General features: G+C 50.3%; 2 protein-coding genes across 4 annotated transcripts in view; both read right to left on the bottom strand.

Annotated features, from left to right (window-relative positions):
* Window positions 1–4,748: 4,748 nt before the first annotated feature.
* Window positions 4,749–6,708, bottom strand: PLA2G1B (phospholipase A2 group IB). Its single transcript, XM_066199748.1, has 4 exons — window positions 6,617–6,708; window positions 6,384–6,543; window positions 5,538–5,665; window positions 4,749–4,925 (listed from the first exon to the last, which is right to left on the bottom strand). Exons 1-4 carry the CDS (start codon window positions 6,648–6,650, stop codon window positions 4,804–4,806), a joined length of 444 nt encoding a protein of 147 aa, XP_066055845.1. The 5' UTR covers window positions 6,651–6,708; the 3' UTR covers window positions 4,749–4,803.
* A 2,172-nt stretch (window positions 6,709–8,880) lies between these two features.
* Window positions 8,881–20,491, bottom strand: part of MSI1 (musashi RNA binding protein 1) — a 74,726-nt gene continuing 63,115 nt past the window's right edge. For 2 of the 3 annotated variants that reach the window (XM_066199693.1, XM_066199695.1), the window contains 8 exons: window positions 19,572–19,654; window positions 18,829–18,946; window positions 17,128–17,208; window positions 15,802–15,858; window positions 12,937–13,005; window positions 12,657–12,811; window positions 12,100–12,165; window positions 8,881–11,154 (listed from right to left, as the gene is read on the bottom strand). In XM_066199693.1, coding sequence (XP_066055790.1) covers window positions 12,124–12,165; window positions 12,657–12,811; window positions 12,937–13,005; window positions 15,802–15,858; window positions 17,128–17,208; window positions 18,829–18,946; window positions 19,572–19,654 — 605 coding nt within the window. In that variant the 3' untranslated portion in view covers window positions 8,881–11,154; window positions 12,100–12,123. Of the gene's footprint in view, window positions 11,155–12,099; window positions 12,166–12,656; window positions 12,830–12,936; window positions 13,006–15,801; window positions 15,859–17,127; window positions 17,209–18,828; window positions 18,947–19,571; window positions 19,655–20,491 lie in introns of all 3 variants that reach the window. The other variant, XM_066199694.1, reaches the window with a different exon arrangement.

Below are 20,491 nucleotides of genomic sequence, written 5' to 3'. Positions count from 1 at the left end.
GGAGGTAATCTCTGTTGAAAGGACAATTTCCACACTCCTAACAGGAGATCCATCTCTACTGGATAGTGACTTTTGTTGATCCTTAGATGGTATTGTAAGCTCTATCAGACTGTTCACAGAGTAAAATGCATAACCTGGCACAAACTCGAACACTAAATTTTTGACCTGACCCTCTTCATGAAACTACCACTCCCCCCTTCTAGCTCTGAGGGATTTAATTGTTTTCCAAGGGTTTTCCAAGTGCCCCCACCTACTCCAAGTAACATGTTGTGGACTAATATTTTGACAAGAACTGTGACAAGCAGTTGGAAACAAGGATGCTGGAGTCATCTGCTAAAAGGTCAAGTAGCAAAGTAAGGACAACTGACCACAGGATGCAAAGTTCATTTTTGCTTTGTTTTCGATTCAAATCCATGCCAGGAAGGAGCAAATAAAGCACAGAATCTAAGGGATACATAAGGTATCCAATTTCTGCAGAAGGTAGAGGGCATTAAGATGCTTAACACATTCCAGGATTTGGCTGAATGGGGTTAGAGGAGAGACAGCTTCACTTTGAAGCCAAACAAGAACAGTTCAGGACTCCCACCTGCATTCTGCTCTCATTGAATGGTGACTGCACTTGCCAAGGACTCAGGTGTCTGCTGCTTGGCAGTGGGCAAAGCTCACAGATCCCTCTCCATCTTTAGCTGTCCTGTCCACAGTACAGCTACCCCACCAACCAAAGCTATTGCAGAAATCATGCCTGAAGCACAGCAGAGTCTCCACATAACCATGTTTTCATGTAGGGCTTTCCCTGTAAGAAGAGACACTGATGCCTCCTTAGCGGAGGAGCTGGGGCTGAGTTTCTCACTCTCCACATCATCTCCCCTTCCTTGAAACTTGCATGACATTGGTGTGTCAAAACCAGAGGCTGCAGGCAGAGCAGCCAGCATTTGGAGAAGGTGTGGGAGCATTGCCAGGCAGTCTAAAACAGGTCTTGGAATGAGTTCTGTGACAGGTAACTAAACCTCCCACATCTACCCCTGCCTCCTCTCCAGCTCTGCAGCTGGGTCTGTGGGAGAGGAGTCAGGGTGTCTCTTCAGCATCACTCTCAGAGAAGTCATTGCCCCAACTCTCCACGGATTATACTTTTAAGCCACCAGGACAATGACTTACAAGAAATGAACATTACAGTAAATTTCCTGTGCATGGTTTTTTCCTGTATGTTAATGAGCATATCTACAACAACTTTACAAGGCTGAGATGAAGAAGTTCCTTCTTTCGTAAGTTGACCCAGCACTACTAAAATTGACTTCTTTTAGAAAAGGATCAGAGCACTTCACTTCTTTACATGTTCCCTAATATACCAGTAAGAAGTTTGCTCATATGAGAAATGCCTCAGAGTGCCTAAAATTCCTACCAAAAGCCACGACGTGAAATTAGCTGAATCAACAGCTTTTGCTCTTTTTCTTACAGCTGTTCCTCCTGAAGCTGGGAGGGCCTTATAATGGATTTTTCTTCTGCTCCTCTGAAAGTGGGTTTGGAGTTACTCAAAGCAAATAAAAGTTACTTCCTATTTGGCAAATCTTGTCTTTGCTTCTAGGCAGATTCTCAGAGCAAACTGTAATTGAGTCCAGCAGCCTGAGGAAGGTGTTTCACATACTGAGCTCCAGTGAGGGCAGCACAGAGTGCAGATGGCCCAGAGGGTTTGGTGCCTGTGGTGTAAGTGCAGCCTCACACATCTTACAGTCAGATTGCTCCTACTGACACACCTGCTTGTTCATTACTTCTGGAAAATGACCCAGAAGCCTGGTCATGGAGAACTTGGGAGGTTCAGTGGAGTGAAGGTGACTAAATCTACCACCTAGAGTGTGCTTCTTCTCCAGTGACTGCCTTGGATGTCACCCTTTCCCAGCCCTTGCAGCAAGCAGGGAAACAGCAGAGTCAAGCCAGATGGGCTTTAAAACCACTGTTCCAGACTGTTCTTGCAATTCTGTGAGCAGCTCCCTGTCATCTCCCTTCCCACTAAGGAAAGATACCCCAGTATCTGTACTTCTTCCCTTCTGCATCACTAACTAGACAATGGCGGAGAAAAAGAGAAGCTGAGTCTGAAGAGGATCAGCAACGGCACCAGTGCCTCGAATTGGTCTCCAGGCCCAAATTTAAACTGACACAGGATCATTACCATCAGCAGAATTGTTTGCTCTCTGCATGTCTCACCTCAGCTGGAGCACCCTTTTTCATCTGTGCAATGCCCACGTAGTTAAGAGTAATCTTAAACTCACTCTCCCTGCAGAGAGTGAAAAATCTTGGCATAGAAAACAACAATAGAGAAAAGATACTGAGGCTTCACTCCTGCAGTGAGCCCAGGGAAGCGCTCTCCCTCCAGCATCCTGTGCAGCAGCTGTGGTGCTGTGTAGGGTCTCAGCGCTCCCCCTTGCTGAGCACAGGGATAGCCTGCCTTCCAGGCAATCCCTTTCTGCCCTGGAACAGAAGCACAGGCCAGCATGGCAGAAGACCTTCACACGCTCCTGGTATTCCCCCACACTGGCAGTTCAAGCAGTCACTAGCCCTGCTCTTACTCTTCCCACAAAGTTCCTCAAAGCTCTAATGAGCAGCTTTGCACAACCCCTTCAGCCTCCCCACCTGTGCCGTTCATTAGGGCCTGACATTCCGCATTCTGTGGGAAGGCTCCCTGTGGCTGGGGGATGTTTGCATTTAATGGTAGGTCTTTCACACCATCAAAGCAGCATGGAAATGAGAAGTGTGATCAAGGGGCCAAACGTAAGTGCAGGCTTATAAAATCTGTATGGAGTAAGACAGATATGGAATCAATCTGAGCCTTCGTCTACCTGCGGGGTTTATCTACAGAATGCTAGTGTGCTCTAAATGCTGAATGCCAGGAGTAGATATACTGCTCACCTCAAATCTAGAGTTCCTGTTACAGGCAAAATTCATTCATACTAACAGTTTCTGAAATGCTTCCAATGCACGCCAGCAATCTCCCCTACTTGTGATAATACAGCTTGAAAGTGCAGTATTCCTTCCAGAGAGTGATGATATTTTACTTTTTTCACTACAATGAGGTTTATCCCAAGGGGATTTTAGTAACATTTACTTAGGAGCTTTACTGTTCTACAAACAATAATTTCAGAGTATCTAGGCTAGTGAGTGAGTACAAGAGACCTCATTTTGCTCTTCCAGCCCTAAGAATGATTCATTTTGGCCATATGACAGGATCACATCCAGGATCCTCAAGATTTCTGTGGAGGACTCCAAGTACTCAATGTTTCCAGAAAATTCACATACACAAATACCCAAGGAAAAATAAGCAATGAATCCTGGTACAAAACTAGGACTCAATCTGCCATAAAATGGAATGTCTGGCTGTGACACAATCCCTTCCCCTTTTCAAGGAAAAAAAAAGAACTGAATGTAATTCACTCTCCTTTCTCATTATCATTCTAATGCCCTCAAAGATACATTTACTTTCAGTAGGAAGGCATTGCAAGTACCTTCCAAAAACATACCAAGCCAGCTTCTTCCTTCTCCATTTGTTTCACATTTCCCAGAGCACTCTCAGATCCTTGGGGTCTGCTCCATGTTTGGGAACAGCTCATTCTGATGATGAGCCGGGGCCCTCCTCATGCCCTGCCCGCAAGCAGGGGATGTGTGCAGACCCTGCCCAGGAGCTCACCCACACCTCCAAAAACCTCTGCCAGCAAAACCGGTACCAAAGGGGGCAGCTTTGGCACAGGACCGTGGCAGGGCTGGGAAAGCGGGGCAGATGCTGTCCCTCAGAGGGGCTCCCTGCCTTCCAGGCCAACATTACCTCATCCCCTGCAGCTCCTGACTGGGAACAGCGCCGGCCAGGGGAAGAGCTCCCCAGGGTAAGCACACGGGAGACCCTCAGGAGAAAGGAGCACCAAATGGCTCAAGACCCCCAGGCAGCGATGCCCCGGAGAAGAGGGACAGCGGTGTTGTGGCTAACGCGTGGGCAGCCCGCGGCGAGGGAGGCTGAGGGAAGGCGTGAAGGGCGCCCTGAGGAGACCCGGGAGACTGAGGGCGGCCGTGAGGGTGAGGGCGGTAGAAGGGATACCCTGAGGGGTCTCGGAAGGATGAAGGCGGGCAGGAAAGGCGCCCTGAAGAACCCCGGGCGGGCGGGCGAGCGGGCGGACGGGAGGGGAGCGCTGAGTAACCTCGGGAGGATAAGGGAGAGAGGGTCGCCCTGAGGAGCCTCGGGAGGGTGAGGGCAGGAGGGACGGTGGCCCTGAGGAGCCTCGGGACGGTGAGGGCAGGAGGGACGGTGGCCCTGAGGAGCCTCGGGACGGTGAGGGCCGGAGGGACGGTGGCCCTGAGGAGCCTCGGGACGGTGAGGGCCGGAGGGACGGTGGCCCTGAGGAGCCTCGGGACGGTGAGGGCCGGAGGGACGGTGAGGGCAGGAGGGACGGTGGCCCTGAGGAGCCTCGGGACGGTGAGGGCCGGAGGGACGGTGAGGGCGGGAGGGACGGTGGCCCTGAGGGGCCTCGGGACGGTGAGGGCGGGAAGACGCAGCCCCACCCGCGGGTACCTGCGAGGCGGGGCGGGGCACGCGAGGCCGCGAGCAGGTGCGCCCCGCCCCCGCCGCCTCCAAGGGCCAATCAGCGAACGCGGGGGCGCCCCACGCGCCACGCAGGGCCGTGGGCAGAGGGGGCGGAGCTTCTCTCCCTCCCCTCACATCCCGCCCGCCGCCCCGTCCCCTCAGCGCGGCGGACGACAGCGGCCAGGAGTGTCCGTTTACTTATTTATTTGGTCCTGCGGCCGCCCTGAGGCACATGAGAGCGTTTATTTGCAGTATTTGTCGGTGTCCAGGTTCTTGTGGTCGGAGTTGTAGGGTGCCTTGGCGAAGCAATTGGCAGCGGTGCGGTCGCAGTTGCAGATGAACGCGGCGCACTCGTCGTTCTTGCCTGGAGGGGAGAGAGGAGCGGTCAGAGCCCGCGGCTCCTTCGCCAGGCGCTGCAGTGTCTCGGGCTTGCATTTCTGCTGTCACGGTGTACCCGTTTCACTGCTGCCGTCGTTTTGGGGGTGCACAGGCTTCTGCCTGCTAACCCACTGCCCCCAAAGCTGTGTGTTCCAGCCAAGCCATCTCTCTCCTTGCCCCTTCCTCTCTTTCCTGCCGCCCTGTTTTCCGGCCTCTCTGCTCTTTACCTCTGTTCCAGAGCCCTGTAAAGGCTCCACTATTCATCCGAACGGCAGAAACTGTGTAACAATGCCAAGTTAACGTGCTGATCTCTTGGATACTGCCATTAGAAGGCCTCCCAGAAAAGTACTCAATCCCCTGAAGACTAGACAGGCTTCTCGACACCCTGCTGTACCATGTATCTTCATAAGCTTTAAATTGTGGGCCATATAGAGAATACTCATTCCAGTGCCTATGTGAGGTGCGCTCTTTCTAACAACCAAGTCCCTTGGCAAGAATTTGCACTGTGCCTTCCTGCCACAGAGGTGTGAGTGCAACACAGCCCTGTTCCTTCCTGAGAGGCTGGAGAACATCTGGAGTGAAGTGGAAATGGACCTACTGCTACATGTGATCTGTCCGTCAGAGCAGCTGAAGCGGTAGTAGTCAGTGTAGGGGTTGTCCAGGATGAATCTGCAGGATTCCAGTTCCATTGCCTGTGAGTAGCAGTTATCATGTACTTGGCAGCACCTGGGAAGCAAGGAGAAAAAGGTTAGAAAATACCAGAATCGCAGGCTCAACTGACCTGTAAGACACACAAATATGCTAGATTTGATTTGACAAGGCTCTTGATAATAAAAAAGAAAAGATACTCAGCGATAGGAGGGCAGACACAAAGGACCTCAAAGGGGTACAGCTGTGCCAGCTCATGGTCCAAGAGGTGTCTGGTACATATGTACTTACGGGAGCATCTTCACACTTGTCTATTAGGCACAGGGAAAGCAAAAGTCAGTGTTTACCCTACACTCCCCCTCAGTGCCTGGTACCCAGCAAGCTCTCAGTCGACACAATCCAAGACTTGGCTGCCAGATTTGTGTGTCTCTAAATTACCCATGCCATCTCCTAGCATTTCGCAGCCCAGCCATGTATGTACTGATGATCAAGCACCAGGCAGAGTGTGCAGTGCTGCATCCAGGCTGCTGGCCCAGCACTGCTGCAAAAAAATTGCTGGACTGAGCACACGGTACTGCTGTAGAAGAGCTACTGTAATTGTATTTTATCTTAGTAATAAGACATCAAGGTGTGATAGCGAACATCCTTTTCCCCCTGAATCCATCTGTGAAAGAAAGCGTTGTTCACAGCAGCCAGAGAGTTTTGTAAACGTTCACAGGCAGGGCCAGCTGAGATGGAGCTGAAGCAGGAAAGCACAAGCAAGGAAAGAGGCTTGTAAAAGCAGAGTCTTACAAACCTGTCGAGCTCGTCCACGGGAGTGCCGCTGCCCCCCAGGCCGCAGTAGCAGCCGTAGTCGGCGAAGTCCAGCATGGGGTGGCTACTGGGCAGGGTGCACTTGATCATTTTGCGGAACAGCCACACGGCCCGGGGAGAGACCTCGGCGCTGGCTGCGCCCACTGGGGAGAGACACACGGGGTGGTTAGAGTCAGGCTCAGGGTGACCAGTGCGAGGATGAGGGCACCGACTCACCTGACAGCAGGAAAAGCAGGGCCAGGAACTTCATTCTTGCAGCACTTGACAGAGAGGGAGACCGGTCCTAAGAGAAATGAGTCTTTATACAACAGGCTCACCTTGACATGGGTCAAGGAGATAAAACAGCCAATATTTATGTTACTAAATGCAGCCTTCTTCCATCAGAAGACTGTGGGCAGCAGGTTGTGGCGTGACCAGTTGAAGGCCAATTGAGTTAAATCCATAAAAATGGAAAGGCAAATATTTGTTCTTTAGATTTTGACTATTAAATTCTTATAGTGCTACTACTAGAAGTCAGCCTGAAAAAATCTGGGTATTTTTAAAGGCTCTCTACTAAAAAGAATAATAGCAGTGTGGTAGTTAAGTTGGAAGTTTCTGGCACGCTAATAACCATCTGCCACTAATACTTGCATCTTCTTTTTATGGTACCCCACTTATCATTAATCCTGTATTTCTCCATGGGTTCTTCTGGCATAATTCAGCTTATAAGGTACAGGTTGTTCACTCACATCAAATGACCATTTGGCATGAGCTCAACTGAAAAAAAAAATCAAGCTGTTCTTTAAGACCAGAGAGGAGAAGGAGATACTACTAGGCAAGAAACAGGAGCCAAGTGCCCTGGAAAACCTTTCTATGTGGCTTAAATAAGGAGTAATATCTGGTTTTATGTGACCTTAAGCAATCTACACTGGAAATGAACTGGGCTTAGAAGTTTCAACATACACAGCAGACTTCAGTAACTTAGAGCAGTTTGTCTTTCTCCAACACCAACGCAGAACACAGTTAAGAACCTTTGGTTCTCTATGCCAAGGAATGAGGGGAGTTGGGAACCTTGAAAGAATTTGAAAAAATGGGTAAGAAAAATCTTCCTGGAATCAGTCAGGGATAAGTAAAAACACTGCACTCATTTTTAGATCCCAGAGGCTCTGGCATTTTCAAGGCTAGAGGTTTTACATTTTTACACACTCAATATATAGTTCCTACACATGGTTCTCAAGTCTGCATTGATTTCCAAAACACCAAACCAACCCTCCCCTTTTAGGAGGTGTAAAGGCCACCTTTCTGCAGCAGCCCAGGACACCAGAGTGCTCATTCAGGAAGCTTTGGGCTCACCACCCACTAGTAGGTTCCAAAAGGGGTGATGAAGACATCTTCCTCCTCACAGGGTGTGAAACTACATCAGGGTACCCAGAGTACCCACTGGATGTTGACATATCCATGGGACATCTAGGTAAAGCTAAACATGGTGCTGAACAACCAGATCCCTTGTGACTTTTCAGATCCATTTCTGGTCTCTTCAAGCACTCCCATTCTGGGGCTCTCCACTCATGGGTTACCTAGAGCCAAACAGACACTGAGTTGCAGATTAAAGATTCTCAGAGTTCTAACAGAGCACTAAACAAAGGCTGACGTAAAGGACAGTTACTTAGTTCAGAAAACCACAGTTAGTTCAGAAAAAATAACTTTGTCCTTTGCCCACAGATCAATCTGCTGACTTCCCCTTCAATATCAATTTAAGAGTTCTCTGGCTTCTCTGCTTTTACAATTTAAAAAAAAAAATTGTTTTCTTATCTATGAAACTCAGGAGTTTGGTTCCTTTTTCCTGTTCTCAGTATCTGATGCATTAGTGATGCTTTCTAGAAAATTTCCAGTCAACTGGCCTTTTAAAAATCATAAATCAACGATTCCCTACATTTTTAGTTCAACAAAAAGATCACCAAGTGTGGGAAAGCAAGCACATGAGTATTACAAGACTGACTCATGAGAAAAATCCCAGCAGGGTAAAGATTTTTCCAGCAATGCTATTTTTGGTTTCCTCCAACCTGTGCTGTGTACAAAGCCACTTTTTTATAAGCCCCATTGCAAGAGTTCCCTACTATTCCACACTGTTAAAATTCTCCTTTCTCTCTTTTGTCTGTTATGGACTTTACTTCCCATCTCCACATTTACTTCCTTACATCTAGCTTCCTTGGTCCACCACAATTCAGGGTATGAGCCAAACCTGTAAGCAGCGCATTGTCTCCTTTTCTGAACCTACATATACTTACATGAAACCTCTGTAATGCAGAGAAGAGACACGATCTCTACTAAAACCTGATCTGCCTCTTATTATAAACTGGGCCACTGCCAAAGTGTGGGAGCAGAACATCGAGTCAGAGATCCGCCTGGGGCTTTTATCCTTAAGGCAGGATGCAACTCCCGCCAGGCCCTGAAATCTCCCCCACTGGAAAACCTCGTACCCCCAAATAACGACAGAGAAGGACAGTTTTCAAATAATTTATTAGGAATTTAAAACTGAAATCTGGAAAAAGGGTTACAGGTGTGGAGAGAACAAACACTGGAGTGTAATAACTTACTGGCTTAAAAACACAGCTTTATTTCTTTTAAAAAAAATGCCCACCCTGAAACCAGAGCCCCAGCCTCCAGGCAGTGGCCAGAGAGTGACTCACAGCCCAGCAGCAGCACAGCTGGCCCGGGATGTCTGGAGGGGGCACGGAAGCAGCTCAGCGCATACACCAAGAGGAAGGAAAGCGCTGTCCGCAGACCCAAATTTGAAGTATATAGAATAAAAATAAACCCAATAAAATGCAGCTCTTCTTTAATTAGGAAATATTTAAAAAAACAGACATACAGACTCTTGTCTCAGTAACAAAAATTATTGCTTTGTGTTTTCAGTACTGATCTGTTAAGTACCTTCTTACCTAAACAGAACTCTCCAAACGCATCGCCCAGGTCAGGACAAGTTCCAGCAAATGGGGGAGAGATAGAAGAGAAAAAGGGCCCTGTGGGCACTGTGGCCCTCCCAGTCCTTTTCTAAATGCCCATCTCCTTTACAGGGGCTCAGTTTGGGGGAAGAGAGGGAATGATTTTTAAAATTTAAGATGAAGCTGTTATTTCCCTGGGAAAAGAGTTTGGCTGCATCTTAATAAAAGGCTTAATCACCCCCCTTAACAAGGTCTTTGGTTCACTGAAATCCAGACCCAAACCTGCCCCGTGTATTCCTGCTGGAGGCCTCCCCTGGCAGAGTGCTGGTTAGCAGGGGCCTGGACCATACCAGGGGAAGCCCCAGCAGGTTCTGGAGAAGGGACCAGATCACCCCGCACAGGACAACGGACAAATTCCCACAGTCTTCAGAACACAGAGTAAAGCAAACGGGAAGCTGCAATTCTATAATTCATATAATCCCTGAGAAGCCCTTAACCCGCCCCCAAATCACCACCCTAATGCTTTTCTCCCCTGTTAATGAATCCCCATCCCAGAGCCCTGCCCTTCAGAGAACGACTACCCAAATCTCCCCCTGGCTGACACCCCTTCTGATACCCTTGCCCCTGGAGGAGGATCCCCTTTCCCAGGAAATCTTGACACAAGCGATAAAGTTTGGAGAGTGAATTCCTTTCAAAGTAACCAAGACAAGCAACGGCGGCGAAGCCCTTTCCCTAAGCCAGCCCAGAGCCGGCGCTACGGAGCCCAGGGATGGAGTCTGTACATCAAGCAATTGGAAGCAGCTTTAACCCGCTCAGCAAAACAGCCGATGGCTGGTACGTTTCACCCCGCCCACCCCCCCACCCCCCTTTCATCTCATCTCATCAGAGGTCTTAAAATCTTACAGTAAAAGGTGTACAAAAAAAGAACAAAGTCCTGTCAGGATTCTGCTGGAGAGTATTGCTCACGCTGCGGCACCAAGTCCAGGACCTGGAGCTGCTCCTTGGAGCCAGGCTGCAGGCAGCAGCCAGGTTCAGCTCACGATATTTACATATTATACAGGAGGAAAAAGAAAACCCCACATAAAACTAAATCTAGGAAAAAAAAAATCTTTCAGCTGTAAGGATAGTGTTTTTCACTTAGCAAAATATACATTTGTTTTGTTCCATAGCGATGTCCAACGTTTTCGGATCCTTGGAGTTTCACACTTTTCAAAGCCTCACATTTACAAAACAGAAACAATTAAAAACAGTTTCTTTAAAAAAAATAGAAATACAGCAGTTCCTCTCAGCCTTTGCTCTCTCTCTGTCTCTTTCTTCCCTTCAGAACTGCATTCTTGTTACATACCGTGCTTTAAAAACACTGACGACAACAACAACAGAGTTGAAAATATTCAAAACAGTTTCAAAGCCAAATAAAAATACTCCTCAATGAAAACTACCTAACACAATCACAAAGCCAATTCATAAAATATGTCTACTAGCTCGGGAAAGAGCAAACAACAAAAAGAAGGGGCAGCCCCCAAAAAAGATAAAAAAATAAAATAAAAAAATAAAACTAACAGCTAATAAAATAAATAAAAGAAGAATCAGTGGGCTGGGGGCAGGGAGGGGGAAGCGTAAACCGTCGGTGGTTAGTAGGAAAGCGAGATGATCTCCTCGGGTTCAGTCCAGTGTGGTCTGGTCAAAGGGAGAGATCGGGCAGGGCGGCAGGAGCCTGGCAGCCAGCCGGCAGTGTGCAGTTTGATTCAAGAGAAGGTAACCTTGGCTCATCCCCCGAGGCTCACCAGATCCTCCAGCCACTCGCTGTCCTCGGTCAGGTCACTGGGGAATCTGTGCGACACAGCAGGGGAGGGAAGGGACACGATCTAGAACCACCACAGCTTTCTTTCTGGCCTTTTCTTCCGGTGTGATCTGACAGAAACACTCAATACCCAAACTTTGCCCCAACACAGTCTTGCTCTGCACATTGCTGGCATAGGGACAGGGCACAGCAGAGATGTTTCTGTCTTCAATGGCAACGTGCAGGCCTGGGAAGCAAGGTCCCACACACCACGTGGCCTGGCCCCTGCCAGGGCTGGGACATAGCAGAGTCCAGCCATTTTCCCAGCACTCAGCTCTGTCCAGCCCTGCCAGGCTGCCGTGGGCACCACTCCCTCCAGGTTTTTCTCTCCTTTTTGAAAAGCTGGTTGTTGACTTTTTTCTTTTTAATTAATTTTAAGCCAGCTAACTTCAGGCACATTTGCAAAGCAAACAGACTATCCACCAGTCCTCTCTCAGCCCATCCAAGGATCAAAACCAGAACAGATCAAAAACCAAAACAGATTTTCCTTCTGCCTTTCTCCCAGGAAAGAGATGAAAAAACCTCACTTCCCAGAGACTGGTGTCAGCAGCAGTGAGAACAATCAGCTGCATGGTGGAGGCTTCCCCAGTCACACAGAAGAGCCAAGCTTGTCTCTCAGGATCACCACTGGGTTGTGACTCTGGCCAACCCTGCAGATGTTTTCTCTTTTTGTGAGTGCTTCGTTTTCTTCCTCTTTGTGCCAGACACTAAGACACTCTCCACTCCCCGCCTGGGGAATGTTTGGTAGGAACCCAACCTGCTAAGCCTTTGGTGCAGGAGAGAGCCCCAGGCTGGCCACAGGACTCCTCCCACAGGCTGGGCCAGGCTACGGAGCCTCACAGCAATATCCACAGCTTCAGCTGAGCCTGGGCACAGGGACCAGCACAGAACCTCACTCCTCTCTCATTACCTGCTCCTGTTCAAAGCTCTCTTACCTCCTGCCTCCTTGGTCCCCAGCTTCAGTGATACCCATTGGTAAAAGCTGTTGCAATCAAGGGACCCTGTGAAGAAAGAGTTAAAACCCCACTTTTAAACAAAAGAACAGCAAAGAAGAATTACCAACACAACAAATTCAGTCATGGCCCAGATGACAGAGTAACTGTTTTCAGTTGGAGGCGCCAGCTCTAAAGAGCATGTCACCCTGTGTGTCAGGGACACATCACAGGATACTGTCTCAAGGCCAAGACAGGCTCTTGGAAAGCCTGAGCTACATCAGGGAAAGGACTGGAGATCAGGACTTTGAGTGGTGATCAGGGAAAGCCAGCAGAAACCAGGGATGTGGGCTCCAATTGAGCTGCTCCACTCTGCACCGTCCATCCCGGTTTGGGGCTCAGCAGTGGCACAGCCAACGCTGCAGTGGGTGGTATTTCATAACCGGACAACAGACTGTGGGCTGAGGGGGCTGCCCGCTGCTGCTCACCTCCCTCACCACATGGAGACACAGCCGCCTGCCCACATCCCTCCCTCCACAGAGGGCAGAGGGAGCACTCACCCCTAGGCTGTGTCCAAAGCCGGTGCTCGGGGCTGGGCTGGCAGCGCTGATGTAACTGCTGACCCCTGAGTCCTGGTTGGCGGCTCCGTAAAGCTCTGCCATCGGCCCGGGACTGGTGGTGCCCAGGAACCCACCGGTACGACTGGGGGTGGAACCTACAGCAGGCAGCAGAACTACAGAGTGAAGATCCCAAAAATGCAACCCCGTCCCACCCCCCTCCCGCAGCCCCTTGGCAAAGCTCTGTGACAGGACCCCGGGCTGGGGAGGAAAGTGGAGTTACCTGTCCCTCGCACCACGGCCGCTGCAGCTGCTGCTGCTGCCATCGGTCCATACGCAGTGAGGGGGATTGCTGGAAAAGAAGGAACAGGCATCTCAGAGCACTGTGGCTACACGGGAAACTCCTTGAAGGGAGCCTTCACTTCCTACTGCAAAATACTGGGCTCATACATACATATTGGCTTAGTGCACCACAGGGGACATAAAAGGATGACAACTGGGAAGTGCATGGCGCTGAATTTATCAGTGTTCTTTTGCACAGCCAATGTCCAGGGGAACGCACGAGCCATGCTCTGTCAAGCCCACACCCCAGAGCAGCCAAAGGCACAGTGTGGAAGAGCTGAATGAGAAGCAGGCAATTTCAAATGTATCCTGTCACTACTAAGCTTGCAAGATGCAGTTAATCTGAAGCTACAGATCCAGATTTTGGCAGTAAATGTGGAGAATCGCAACAGCTCAGGGACAGCAGCTGAAGCTTAACATCCTGAGGCTCAGCCCCTCCTCTGTCTCTTGGTAATTTTCTTGAATAATAGTTTAATAGCCTCTTTCTCCCTATTTCTTTGCTCAAGACATACCATTCTCCCCACACTGAGTTTTGCTCCTGAATTGCTCAAAACCTCTTTGTTCATTGTAGAAAAGCAGAAATCATATACCTAGGGAGCAGGAACTAGAAATGGCTTAATTAAAACAGTAAGTCTTAATTTATATGTAGCAGTTCTAATTCCCAACTCTACTGCCACAGGCATTCAGCCCTCGGGGCAGGAGGCATCTAGCCAGTATGTTTCTCTTTGCCCTTAAAATGACTGGGTCAGCATTTCATGCTTGAATGTGAAATTCACTGTGATTCTGTTTAGAGCACCATAAAAAGAGGTCAGAACAAATCAATCGCGTTAAGGCTGAAACCCAGACTAGCTTAGGAGGGAATATTTAGTAGCAGGCACCAGCCTGTTTCAAGCAAACGTCATAGGAGGCTTCTATCTGGGTTAGCCGCTCATTACAGGCCCTGGGCCAATGCAGGCATGTTGCTGCTTCACATCACCCCCAAAGATGCTGTTCTGGGAAAGAAAGGCTGCTGGCACCCACCCTCCTGCCCCATTCCTCCTGCAAGTCCCTAACACAGGAGCGAATGTAGTTTTACTGAGAAAGGAGGCGAGGTCATCTCAAAAGCTCCAGTTCTTCTTCCAAGAAAAATCCTTCTTGCCTTTGCAGTTTTATCTGCTGAGACACCAGGTTTGTGTTGCGGTGACAGAGCACCTGTGCGTGCATCCCTGCCCGTGCCATCCCCTCCTCTTGGCTCCCCTCAGCAGCCCGCGTGTGCTGCAGCCACTCGAAGGCACAAGGGCCCTCGAGCACACACAGCTCTCCGGGCCTGCTCTCCGCAGGGCCAACTCCAGCCTATACAAGGGAGCGGCGGGCCAGCCAAGCGGCTGCGCTGGGGCTGCTTAACAGGAGGTAAGCGGATCGGGGAGGGAAGAATGCCACGATCCCCAGCTGCTACTTCAGTGAGACACTCAGGACTGTAAGCTAACGTGGCACCCAGCCAGGACAGCAGCATTAATAACTTCTTGTTGTGCGGAGCCCTGGTGCACCCCGGCCACCAGTGACAGGCAGGCCCTGGGTGAGTCACCTCTGCTAGGAAACGGCACAAGACAGCCGGGGGTGGACATGAAGAGAAAAACACTTCTACCAAGTCACCAGCGTTCCTCTACAAATGTGATGGGTTTTGCAAAAAAACACACATGTAAGTAAACAACTGGACCCACATCTGCTCTGCTTGCCAACCAGAAGGCTCAAAGGTGCTTATGCAGCTGCATACATGGTGTCAGGGAAGGGTTTTGTTATGAGGGAAACAGGATTTAGTTTTCCCCAACCTCCCTCAGGGAAATTTGTTCATTGGTGGCTGCCAATCTCAGAATCCTCACAAACAGAGGGTCCCTGAGGATTAGCATAGTTTAGTGCCACAGAAACTCCCTTTCAAGCCTGTTTGTACTGCTAATTCCAGAAGAGCTTCCCAGGAAGGTTTTCCACATACCCCTTTGCAGAGAGATTCAAACCCTGAAACAGGTGGGGGCAAGGAAGCACTGGGAAAGAGGAACACCATGGAAATGAAATGGCCCACGGGGAGCAGGGTGCTACACAAAATTGCTTTTCTAAGACAAAAACTATGGACAGGACAGAGCTGGGGAAAACATGGCCATGGGAGGGAAAATAGACAGAAGGAACATCATGTAGGGAGAACACACTGCACACACCGCAGGGGCTGAGGATCCAGAGGGGATTTGCACTTTGAGGACACTGAGAACAATCCTCTGCTCCCATTTTGTTCCACAGCTCCCTACAAGCACTGCAGGACTTTGCAAGGTCCCACCACACTCACTCCTACCTGGGAAGCCTGTGTGGGAGTGGCTAGGGAGCTACCACCCAGAGCAGGGAAAGCAGCCCCTCCTGCCCAGGGAAATGGGATTAGAGTAACCAGGAGTGCATCCGTGCCCTCTCCCTCCTCCCGGCACTCCTTGCAAATTTCATCCTTGCAGCAGCTCAGGTTAAAGCCATTTGTAGACCTGTGGAAGTCACCCTGCTCTCTGCAGTTTCCGTATCTGGTTTACATACAGCCTGGGGCAAGGAGCTAAAAATGAAGCAAGCAGCAGGAAAGGACCTGCATGGCCCTCTTCAGAGGCAATACACATGGCTCTGATTGCCTCTCCATCTTTCCACGCCCAGCTTTGGATGGAGCTTATCCAGATGAAAGGAAATAAGGCACATTTCCAGTCTAACTGCACCAGGCTGTGGAGCAGCAACACCACTGAAACAGCCCAAAGCCCCCTTCTCCCCTTCCAGGTTGTGAGTTTAGGAAATGAGTGGGACTGACCTGTGAGCTCAGGGAGGACGGGGGCACTCGGGAGAGGGGTCCGCTCTACACGGAACTCTAAAAACGAAATGCAAGACAGCTTAGGAACTCATCAAACGGCCCGAGGGAGAGCCCCAGAGACACAGCAGCCAGGGTCTGCTGGGGGAGCGGTCTGCAACCAGACTGCAACCAGGCCAGTGTCTTCTTTAAACTGACTTATAACTGGTGCTGAAAGGTGCTGGACTCCTGCCCCGAAGGCTGAAAGGATCCATTTATCCTTGGAATAAATGTGGCCAGGGCAGGGCGAGTTCAAGCATCACAGTGTAGCCTCAGGTCTGCCCTGGAGCACTGCCCTGTGACCCGGCCAATCTGACCTCTCAGCGCCAAGGCCAGTGGATGCTCAGCACGTGCCACACTCAGCCTGGCACAGGTTTACAATGAGGAACTTGAAGCCACTACAGCTAGATTCATGGAGAGCTTCCAGTCAGCCAGGAGGCAACAGCAACTTTCAGCCAGTCAGCCTGGGCTCACCTCAGATGAAGAGGAAACTTCCCATTCCCAGCCCTTAATATCAAAACTTCATATATCAACCATCACACTGAGGGATGGAGTAAGGAAGGGATGCTCAGAATTGCCACAACTCTAGAAAATAGCAATAGCAATAGCACAGTGTGTCCCTGAAGCATGCTCTGCCTCATTCCCTGGCCTGGCAGAGAGCAGGAGGGGAGGCCCCACAGCTTTGAGCAGCTGTGGCACAGCAGGTTCCAGCCATTGATTGCTGAATCCATGTTCTGAGCACGTGGCAGTGTTGGAAGCTTGAAACCACCCAGTTTGCAGGGGAACTGCAGCTCCCTGGCCCAGCAGATGCTTTGTGACGGCTGAGTGGTCCAGACACTGTTCAGAACACAACTGCACTGCTGCAGGCACCTGCCTTTTGCCCAGTGCCCAGAAGTTCCCTGGCACATGGGGTTTAACATTCTGTGCTACTTTCAGAGTGGTGGCAGCTCTGGTAAAGAGAGACAGACACACACAAAGGCAGTGAGACAGGCAGAGCTGCAGGGCCCTTCTGTGTCACAGCAGCAGCCCTGCAGAGGAGGCCAGCAGAAAGGATGTCAGAGCAGCCTTGGGCTTTTCCTGCTACTGCAGTGTGAGGATAATCCTAATGAAGGACAAGCTGTTCCCACCTATTCCAGGGCTTCTCCAATCCCCCTTCCACATCCATCTCCAATTTAAAGAAAGACCAAACAGAGGAAAGGGTGAAAGGGGCAGAGCCTGGGTTATAGACCATGCCAGGGACTCCCATAACCTGAAGACAGACCAGAAAACACAGCAGGGAGCTCCACTCACCAGGGAACTGGTAAGTGTAACCAGGTGCAATGCCAGTGTAACTTCGACTCGCATAGGTGGCAGCTTGGAAGCCTGGATAACCTGGGGAAGAGAAAAGGACTCCGTTACTGCAAGCTGGCAAGGTCTGGGTGCTCATGAGCAGCATGAGCATCCTTTGGCATTAGACAGCAGAAAGGAGGGTGACAGCAGAAGCCCCAGGAGAGCGTTGGGCAGAGCACACAATGTGCGCGAGCCTGCAGAGCAGTTCTAGCGGCCCATTGAATTTTTCCTTGCTCCAAACACGTAAGGACATGGAGATTTCCTTCTCAGACTCACAGCTCTGCAGACTAAGGCTTTCTGATGCATCAGCTGGATTTACAAACAAGAGATCAGGGACGAAGGGGCATTTGAACGGCTGAAGCTTTGAGTCACTTTTGCACTAGAAGGGCTGGTGAATGCAGGTACAAAGAACATTTCTTCCTGTCACAGGCAGGAGCACAACTCCTGATGTTCCCCGGGAAGCTGACCGCCTATAGGAACAAGCCTGTGAGAATGCAGGGCATTGACTCACAAATGAATATTTGATTTGAGATCTCCCAAGACAAGAGTCCATAGATTTCCCAGTGACTCAGTTTGAGTCTTGCTGCTTCAAAATTCAGATGGCTAAGAAAAGGCAAAACCCAAAACCACAGGCTGGAGATTTATTTTCCTTCAATAAGTCAAGTGAAAACATTGGTGGAAAAATGCCCTTTTGGGGGTTTTGTTCAGTGACTAACTGCTACTCAGCAGGCTTAGCACTGAGAGCCAGGCTGAGTACACCCTGCCCAGCAACATTAACAATGATCCTGAGCAAACAGTGCTCTTGGGTCTGCTCAGTCCTGGCTCCAATGAAAGTGAGAGGAGAGAGAAGCCAGGACCAGCATCCACACTAGAAGGATCATACTGACTCTCAGATCCAGGCAAGAGGTTTGTGGACCTGGAACATAGGGCTACAAATTACTTATTATTTTTTCATTTTTAATTTTTTATCTGAATGCTCTTGCCTTGGGAGCATCGACAGACATGAAACCCAGCCTGCTTGTCACCAGCTTCTCCTTACAAGACAGTCCCATGATAGATGTATAATTTTCCCTGCAATACCAGATATTTGCTGTACCTGAGAGGGAGGGAATAGAGTGAGACAACACTCAACAAGAATTTTAAGGCTATTTTAACAGTCTTTAAATGGCAGTGGGGACATTTACACAGACCGCTGTTTCAAGTGGTAGCTTAGGGGCTCTTTAATCAACTAATTCATCAGAAAGTGTGTAGAAGTGTGAGAGGAAGCGGCCTGGGTACAGATTACTCCACAGTCAGCTCTGCAGTTACATCCTACTCCACACGAAGGAATTGCTGTCCATGTGCCACGGCACTGCAGGACCATGGAGGAGCTGCCGAGGGGCAGAGCCGCCCCGCAGGGGCTGTGGCCAGGCGGCCCGGCTGCCGCAGGAGCGGCCCGGCTGCCGCAGGAGCGGCCCGGCTGCCGCAGGGCAGCGGCGGCACGTTTGCAGTTTTTCCAGGTGCCACCAGAGGGCAAGTTGCGATCGCGAACAGGTCCCGGCGGCCCCGCGCGGGGAGCGCTGCTGCCCTTGGCCGCCCCGCCGCTCCCGGAATAAACCTCTAAGCTGCCGCCTGGCACGGCCGGGAGCGGGGGGAGCGCGGCAGAGCTGACCGGGGGCTTACCCAGCATGCCGATCCCCAGCATGAAGGCATCCATCCCGTAAGGCATTACTCGGGACCGCCCTCGTGCAGAGCCCGTTGGGGACATCACCTCCTTCGGCTGAGCTTTTTTACACTCCACCTGCCACAAGAAAGTAAGGATCAGGCTCGCCCGTCACAGGCTGGCTCACAGGCTGTCACAGGACAGGGCCACAGAGCACAGACAGGCCAGGCAGGGCTGCCTGCGTGACAGCACGTCCCAGCTCCAGCCATCTCCGCTGCCCTTCCCTGGCATCACTGTCCCCAGCCCACTTGGTGCCAGCCTTTCCTCTTGCTCTGCAGCCACCACAGGCAATGAGGAGCTCAAACATTGCTTTTTGCCTCCTGTTGTTGCCCTTGATGTTCTACCTGACCCTGCACCAGAGCCTCAAAGCCTAATTTTCCTCATTTCTGAATAAAGGTAAAACCTGCCCCCTCCCAGGCCACTACAAGGTTTTGTGTAACTTCAAAACCTCCAAGCACAGCACAATTTCTTGTTTAGTTAGCTCTCCTCTTTGAGAACTCAGTATTATGCTTGTTCACCTCCATACAGTGAGTTTCTTCCCCAGACTGACTGCTGTGATTTTTGGGAAAAAACTCAGTCTGATTCCCCATTGCAGAGAAGATGCATCAGGACCCAAATGCCTCACATCCCACCTCTGTGCCACTGCCCTGCTCTCTCCCACACCTCTGTCCCTGCTCCCCCAGGTTCTGCCCCACACACTCACCATTTTGTTGTTGATCTCATGGAAGTGGATTTCACACACTTTTTCCACAATGTCTTCACTTTCAAATGTGACAAACCCAAATCCTGAAGAAAAAGCAAAACTCCCTGATCAGGTCAGACCTCTCACAGTTTGAATCCTCTACTCAAAGCCTTTTATTGGCAAGAGAAAAGGACAGTACAATCAGCCCTTTCGAAAACAGCTGTCACTCATCTTCTCTCTCCAGCAAATTCTACTTTTCTGCACAAGAACAGGACTGTCCTCTTATAATTCTCCTCTCCTACTCATCCCATACTTCCCACCCACTCTGAACCGAATTGATCTCAAACCCAGGTTTGTTTGGGGTTTTTTTAAACTTTGCTATTTGCAAGGCAGACCACATGGCTGGTAACACTGGGGAGGATCTGGGCAGATGCTCACACAAAGAATCGGTGGGGAAACCAACATCTGCTTGCCAGGACATCACCACCCTCGCTAAACACACCCCACCAGCAGGAACACCCTGCAGTTCCCTCGCAGGCATTTGCCATAAAGCCTCATGTGAGCAGGCACAGATCAGCAGTGCAGCTGCACACAGCGAGGCAGATACAGGCACAGTGATTTGCAAAGTTTCACCAAAGTAAGGTTTGTATCTGGGGTAAGACAGGACAGCGTGTTCCTGGCCCCTGGCCCACGCTCACACCTCCTTTCTCTCACCAACCCCTTTGCTGACAGTTTTGGCAAAGCCCAGCTCGGGTGGGCAGACTGAACTCCTCTAAGCTGGCTGCAACTGTTTCCGGAGAACTGAGGCAGGTGGGAGGATGTCTTAAAGCTTGCTGTGCAAGCAAGCTGGGATTAAGCAGAACTTTCCGCTTTCCAGAGCTGGCCAATTCCATGGTGCTGTAAAATAACATTTAAAAGCAGATGGGAGTCCACTGCCCAGA

This window comes from Chamaea fasciata, unplaced genomic scaffold (assembly GCF_029207755.1).
Source record: "Chamaea fasciata isolate MVZ Bird 193981 ecotype frontalis unplaced genomic scaffold, bChaFas1.0.hap1 SCAF_18, whole genome shotgun sequence".
In the NCBI taxonomy this organism is placed as follows: Eukaryota; Metazoa; Chordata; class Aves; order Passeriformes; family Sylviidae; genus Chamaea; species Chamaea fasciata.
The sequence above is the reverse complement of the archived record's forward strand: the minus strand, read 5'-3'. Positions and strand labels throughout refer to the sequence as shown.

Bases quoted from the DNA above. Each gene is read 5' to 3' on its own strand.
- PLA2G1B (XM_066199748.1), bottom strand. From the start codon at position 6,650: ATGAAGTTCCTGGCCCTGCTTTTCCTGCTGTCAG. The intron at 6,544-6,616 runs GTGAGTCGGTGC...GTCTCTCCCCAG, and splicing joins CCTGCTTTTCCTGCTGTCAG to TGGGCGCAGCCAGCGCCGAG. The intron at 5,666-6,383 runs GTTTGTAAGACT...CTTGCTTCCCAG, and splicing joins CCCGTGGACGAGCTCGACAG to GTGCTGCCAAGTACATGATA.